A 7,153-nucleotide genomic window follows, 5' to 3' on the forward strand; every position below is an offset into this window, starting at 1 on the left:
TAAAAACTTAGCAGAAATGTCTGTTAAAAATTATAGTGCAAATAGGCGTTTCCTTTTCATGTAGTTCTCTGCCACCACAGGTGGGACTGTTCTTGGAAAAATGAGAACACTGACACTACAAGCTTCACATTAAAGAGAAGGGATAACTTTGTGTGAGAAAAGAAAACCAAAAATAAAGATGCAGCACTGCTTACAAACAGATGCTCGATGTAACACAGGGCAAAGCAGAGCAGAACGTGGAGCAGGCTGTGTGCAGGGTGTGGGTGCACTGACGTGCAACTGAGATAAATAAGGACCAGGGGATGAGATCCAGGCCTTGCTTCTCACTCGTGGATCAGATTATAAAGCTGCAGACTGGAAATTGCTGCAAATGGCACTGGGACTATCAGCCAACCTTCCTTGGGATATCTGCTGCATGAGAGCAGAGCTAGAGCCAAAACCTGATGGGGAATCTCTCTTGTCTTCCCAGGGAATGATTTCATCATCCCAATGCACTGCCCAGAGCTGGAAATCGCTCGTGTGGCCACCAGAATCTTGGATGAGTTGGTGAAGCCCTTGCGGGACATCCAGATCGATGACAACGAGTACGCCTGCCTTAAAGCCATCATCTTCTTTGACCCAGGTGAGATTCCTTCTGACTGCCAAGCACAGGGCTTGCAGAGCAGTTGTGGGCTCTCCAAAAACCAGGAAAACCCCTTGGAAGCAGCTGTATATCCCCATGCTGTAATGAAAATACTCAGCAGAGCAGTTTAAGACAGGAGTGACCCATTCCTGAGTGTTTTTAGCAAGAATGAACTCCAGCCAGGCTGATGTGCGAGGCTCTGCGGGCCCTGGAGGAGTTTGGCTGCCTCAGGAGCTTGGCTTTGGGAAAGCCCATCAGCCTGAAATGCAGGAGATGCTCATTAAGGACATACATGGCTGCATTAATTATGTATTAGCAAAGTGAGCCAAACAAGCAGCAGTGAGCCAGGGAGCATCCTTAAGAGTCCAGAGAGCACCACCAAAAACCCCAGAGAGCTGGGCTGCTCACCGTGCCCAGAAATATCAGGGCTCTGCTAATGGATCTTGCTGGAAGCCAGCAGCAACCCAGGGCAGGGCTGATGCACAGGGTGGAGAGCACAGGAACACAGAGAAAAACCAGTTTGTTTTGAAGCTTTGCTGTGTTTATTCCAGAAGCACAGGGGGCTCTGCCTCTGCCCAGGTTCCTGTGGGTATCTCCCTGGAGCTCAGGGAGAACAATCCCAAGTCCAGACAATGCCCTTTTGTCTTTTACCATGGAGAAATACGAGTATCATCCATTAATTATTGGGTTTTTTTTCTGTGTTCACCGATTCAAAATCAAGATCCAGGAGTTTCAGGAACATCACAAACTTTGGCTCACTGAAGCCTGCTGTGAACAGAATAAGGGTGTTTTCATCAAATTGATTTTGACAAATTACCTGCTCAGCTGATCAGTGCCTCCGTGCAGCTTTAGATCAATGTGACAACGAGGTGCTGAGGTTGCAGCTGAAAGGAGGAAGTGTGAAGCTCCCCAGAAGTGAAGTTCATCCTTGCTAACGAGAGGGAATGTCCTCAGAGCTTCCTCAGAACTTCGTGCTGACACACAATCATTTGTTAACCACTTTATCTAATCTCTTGGCACTACAATCCCCAAAATGTGGTGCCTGTGGATTCTTTGCAGACAGTGAAGGAAATGGTGCAGTGATCCAGAAATCTCGGGTTTAGATAGCAGCAGAGCAGGAGTGGGAGGCTGGAAATGCCAGCACTTCACCCGACCCAGGGACAAATTTATTTGCTTAAGCAAAGCTGGACCAGTGGTCCTTGAGAAAAAGGATTGATCACAGGTCAAAGACAGGAGAGCAAGACCTGATGCTGCAGCAAGTGTAATCACAACATACAGCCACTAAAACTGCTTGCATTTAGTGATGCCAGTGGTGACTCAAAGTTTTCAGGGGAAAATTCCAGGCTGTTTCCTTGGGAGGATAAATATTTTAACTTCTAAATTTTTCCCCTTTGCTAATGGCAGTAGGCAGACACATCCATGTGAAACAAGCTCCTATTTTCTTACAGTTTCTCTTCACAGTCTCCTGAAATTACTGTTTCTCCTCCAATCACTGTTTCCCCTCCAGTTCCCCTCACTGTTTCCCTGTTCCCTGTGAGATGTGAAGCGATGGCAGCCCAAGCTGTCAGCTGACCTCGCACACTCTGTCAGAGCATCGCTGCCATCTCATCCTTTGCCCTGCACACAGCCTGCCTGACAGGGCGACATTTGCCTGCACAGGCCAGCAATTAACTCCATTTTCCCCTCTCCCAGACTGCAAAGGCCTGAGCGAGCCCGGCAAGGTGAAGAACATGCGCTTCCAGGTGCAGGTGAACCTGGAGGATTACATCAACGACCGCCAGTACGACTCGCGGGGCCGCTTCAGTGACATCCTGCTGCTGCTGCCGCCCCTGCAGAGCATCACCTGGCAGATGATCGAGCAGGTGCAGTTTGTGAAGCTCTTTGGCGTGGCCAGGATCGACAGCTTGCTGCAGGAGATGCTGCTGGGAGGTAAGAACCCCTCCTGAGGAGGGGAGGTTATCTCAAAGCTGGGACGGGGGTTTGTGTCTGGGTTTGTGTCTGCTGGGGTTGTATGGGAGGGAGGATGGAGGGAAAGGTTTTTAAACTGAAAGAGAAAAGGTTTAGGGGGATATTGGGAAAAAATTGTTTCCTTTGAGGGTGCCCAGTGAAGCTGTGGCTGCCCCTGGATCCCTGGAAGTGTCCAAGGCCAGGGTGGACAGGGTTTGGAGCAGCCTGGGACAGTGGGTGGCATCCCTGCCCAGGGAATGGGGTTGAAATGGGATGAGCTCTAAGATCCCTTCCAAGAAAAACCATTTGATGAATTGTAGCTTCAAGGGTCCCTCTCACTCCAGTCCAGTCCCCAGAGCCATCCTTCCCAGCCTAGCTCTGGAGATCTGGTGAGATTCACAGCGAAGGATCCGCTCTGTGCTGTGGCGCTTGGCTGAGGCCTCCCACCTAACCGAGGCAGTTTAAGGAAGAAAACACATCTTTTGTTAGAAATGTGCAGAAATTATAACTTTATGGGAAAGCTGTGTAAGAGCAACACTTGGGACACACCCCCAGGCAGAAGCTGGAGAGCAGCTGAAGCCCCAGACATCCCAGGGGGCTGTCCCTACACAGGGAGAGCAGAGAGGAAGGAAGCAAAGACGAGCCATTAACCTTCACCCACAGAGGTCTCCCACATCCTCTGGATGGAAAAGGTTTAGCCCAGAGCATCTGGATTGTTGGGAACTATGCAAGGAATGATGTCTCTTCCCAATTCCACTTGCAGGAACCGCTGCTGATCTCCAGTACCAGTCAGCACCTCCCAGCCTCAACCTGGAACCACTGCCAGGGCATGTCCTGCAAAGCAACATGACCTCTGTGATCCACGCTGCTCCAGACCGTATGTCCCCCTTTTTATGTCATTTACAGCCCATTTTATGTTATTTACAGACAATTTTTACATTATTTACAGCCATTTTTTAAGTTATTTACAGCCCATTTTTACATCATTACTGTCAGCATAACCAAGGAACTGGGCAACAGACAGTTCAGAAAAAAAAAAAAGTTCATTTATTTGTTTATTTATGTATTTATTTATTTAAGAAGTTAATTTATCTTTTAAAAAGTTTTTTAATTAAAAAAGTTTATTTGTTTATAAAAATAATTTGAATTTAAATTTACTGAAGTAAATTTAAGTTTAGTTAGGCTCTTGAAGTTTATTTATATGAGTTTATTTATATATTTATTCTTTAAGTTTATTTATATGAATTACACTGGAATCAGAGCTCACAGCCCCCGCTGGCTGCCTCCTTTCCATGATTCCAAAGAGAATTTGGGATTTTTAATGGTAACATGACCCCTAGAGGTTTGTGAGACGTTACTAAAATAACACAAGATTGAAAAAAAAAGGGTGAGAAATCAAGATTGGGTGTTTCTATGGATTTGGCAGCATTGGGAGATGCCACAATAGAGGACAGATGGTTATTTAAGGCAGGAGTTCCCTGTGGTTGTTGCCAAACAACAGGACTTGGATACAAAACCATCTTCAATCACCCTGGGCACTGCTGGGGGTGTGAGTTGAGGCATTTATCCCCTGTAGGACCATGCTGTTAAAAAAAAGCAAGTGGGACAGGAGGTGTAATTTAACCACTGCCATGTAATCACAATGTCCTGTACTCACAGCCTCCCTCCCTCTGCCACTTACAATCATTTCCCTCCCGCAGTGTATTTTGCTGTTTCTCAGCTATTTAAATGTTGGCATCATGTATTTTAGGTGGCTTTTATTTGGATTCTAAGCCCCTTTCCAGCAAAGGAGATTAGAGAAATGCTGTGGTCTGTAAATGAGCTACAGTGGGGCTGCAGGCTGAGCTCCTCTCTGACAAGGAGATGAAGGATTGAAAAGCAGTTGGGGGCATTGCCCAAGAGCAAAACACTGAGAGGAACTGGTCCATGTCTGCCAGCCCACCCTGTGCCTCCTGCAAACCAGGAAAGAAGGACCTGCCAGCATCCCCCAAGCTCCTGGGTTTGAAGGATGGTTTGCTGATTTCTACTGAACAGCATCCAAGTCCACATTAATTCTGTTTCTTTTCTCTCCCACAGCATCTCCTGAGACATCCCTTCCATCTCCTTCTGCCAGCACAGGCAGCGAAGACTATAAGCTAGGCCCTAGCGCAGGGCCCAGCACCGTAGTGCAGCTCCTGCCTCAGACAGTGATCCCCAAGCAGGAGATTTTATAGGGAGAGGAGGAAGGAGAAGCTGGGAGCGCTGTGGGAAGCGTGCTGACAGTGAAACGGGCCCTTTCTCTTTGCAGAGGCCAAGCACAGCACGCCCCTGCCTGCAGCCGGAGCCGTCGCTCCCACCCTTCCCCGCCCGTGAGCCCAGCGCCAGCCTGCAGAGAGCCTCACCACGGAATTCCCACCAGCAGCACCCCCATGGCACAAGGATTGGGGTTTGTGCCCTCCTCGGCAGGGCCAGGACTGCCAGCCCTTCGGGGCAGGGTTCTGGGGGTGTTTGTGAGCATCGCTCGGTGCCACCGTCACCCTCCCAGAGCCCTCGGCCCTGTCTCCATCCGTCCCAGCGCCGTGCACAGCTCCTGGGAACCCTTCATGCACACAGCATGGCCTGAATTGGGATGAAAAGGTCTATTCCCATCACAAATGTAATTAATTACACTCCCATTTCTCCTGTTGAGCTTTAGGAAAAATATCATCATAATCCTTAGAAGGCCAAAGCCTTATTCCACCCAGAGGGGCCTTGTCCCAACAGGGCAGCCAACATTTAATGTGGTCCAGTTCTTTTTTATGAACAGAAATGCCAACGTTTTGCTATTTTCCATAATTTCCAGTATATCCAGAGTCCATCTGTGAGCCAGTGGATGGACTCTACCTTAAGAACACATCTAACACCAGACAGCAGCAAAGAGCTCTGCCTCTCACTGTGCCTGCTGCTCTGGTGAGCCCCCAAATCAAGGCAAACTTATCCCAACTCCTGCTTTCTATCTTCTGTAAAATTTTACTGCAAACATTTTTGGACAAAGCAAGTGCCCCCACATACCTTTTCCCAGTACACAGATGTGATTTTCCTGTAGTTTTGTATTTCTCTGCAATGTCTGCTGTGTAGCTGTAAATCAGCCAAGAAAAGGAACAGGCAGGTCTGTGAGCCACTTTTTATGAAAAGGGTTTGTATTTAAAACAAGCTGCTTCTGCCTTAATGTAAAATGTAATCAGCAGTTAAACAACAAATTAAATAAGCCCAGTGGTGACTACACAGCCTCAAGAGTTCCCAAAGTGCTGGCGTTGTGCTACAGAGTTGACCTGAATGAATGGGACTTTATTAAAAAAGCAAATTATCTTTTATTATTTCCACAAAAGTTAAGCTCATCTGTGCACCAACCTCTATCAAACAGCCACTGAGGGCCCAGGAGTGGCTGTCCTGAGCACTGGGACACGATGAAGAATTCCTAATTCTGACCCTCTGCACAAATTCCCAAGCCAGGATGGCACACCCGAGCTGGTGGAGCCCAGGGGGGCTCTGGGGAGCTCCTGGAGATGCTCAGCTGGAGGAAACACAACCCCAGCGCAAGAAAGGGAACTGGGGAAGAGCATCCGAGCTTCCAGCAGCAGGGGAATTTCAGCATCCCCATTCTGCAGCACCAGAGAGAGCTGAAAGCCAGCAGAGAGCAGCTCCAATTTCACCTGGATCAGAATGTTTTATTTTTCTCCTGCCTCTGACGAATTTGATCTGACATTTTATGCTGATAACCCTGATTTGAAACAGCTCTATCTGGAAAGCAGGTTCCACTGCAGGCATTCCTGCTGCATGACAGATGCAACTGTTCTGAGCCAGCATTGCTTCCAGTGCCTCCAGCAGCTCCCTTCCATTCCTCTTCCAGACATAAAATGTACATTAATAGTCATTAATGGTAAGAAAATAAATCTACAGGGGAAATAAATTCCATATTCTCATATTTCATCTGGACAGTTTGCCTTTTTTCTTGAATTCAAAACCAAGTTTCCAAGGTTCTCCACTGATTTCTCCAATACAGATATCTATTTTTCATTAAAAAGAATCACTCTGGCTGCAACGCCTGGCTTTTACTGGATACTGATGGAATTCACAAACTAAGAAGAAAATAAAGTTGTCCATGCACCAGTGGATCTCAGACTCAGCCCCCAGTGTTCAGCTGGTCTGGTGAAGTTTTGCAGCAAGAATAATTTACTGTATAAAAGCTCAGAATAGAGAATTTTGGTGTGAATTTTTCTGGCTTCCCTATCTCAAACCCCACTCTGCATTAAACCAATATTTTATGCAAACATACCTTGGAAGTGACTATTTTATTGGAATCATGATTTTGTTAATAAAATAGGTTCAAAGCCATCATTTAATAATATTTCCCTTGTCAGGTGCCAGCTGTTTATCAGAATGGGGCACCTCAGGCAAAAAAACCTTAAATATTTCTGAGTTATCCCTTTCCTTGCCAATTCCAATATTTGGCATCTTTAACACTGAATCTGGGTCCAATATTAGCTTTATCCTGCACTACAATATAAGGAGAAATTGCAGAAATATTTTAGAGGTGCAAAGTTTTGCTGCTGTTATTAAAAAACC

General features: G+C 46.8%; 1 protein-coding gene across 1 annotated transcript in view; it reads left to right on the top strand.

Annotated features, from left to right (window-relative positions):
• The window catches only part of LOC111934429 (hepatocyte nuclear factor 4-beta-like), a 38,191-nt gene extending 31,329 nt beyond the window's left edge, over window positions 1-6,862 (top strand). The window contains exons 11-14 of the mRNA XM_086847096.1: window positions 470-622; window positions 2,315-2,551; window positions 3,333-3,446; window positions 4,646-6,862. Of these exons, the coding sequence (XP_086703222.1) occupies window positions 470-622; window positions 2,315-2,551; window positions 3,333-3,446; window positions 4,646-4,782 (641 nt within the window). The 3' untranslated portion in view covers window positions 4,783-6,862. The remainder of the gene's footprint in view (window positions 1-469; window positions 623-2,314; window positions 2,552-3,332; window positions 3,447-4,645) is intronic.
• The last annotated feature ends 291 nt before the right edge of the window (window positions 6,863-7,153 follow it).

Source organism: Cyanistes caeruleus, chromosome 12 (assembly GCF_971803275.1).
Source record: "Cyanistes caeruleus chromosome 12, bCyaCae1.hap1.1, whole genome shotgun sequence".
Classification (NCBI taxonomy): domain Eukaryota; kingdom Metazoa; phylum Chordata; class Aves; order Passeriformes; family Paridae; genus Cyanistes; species Cyanistes caeruleus.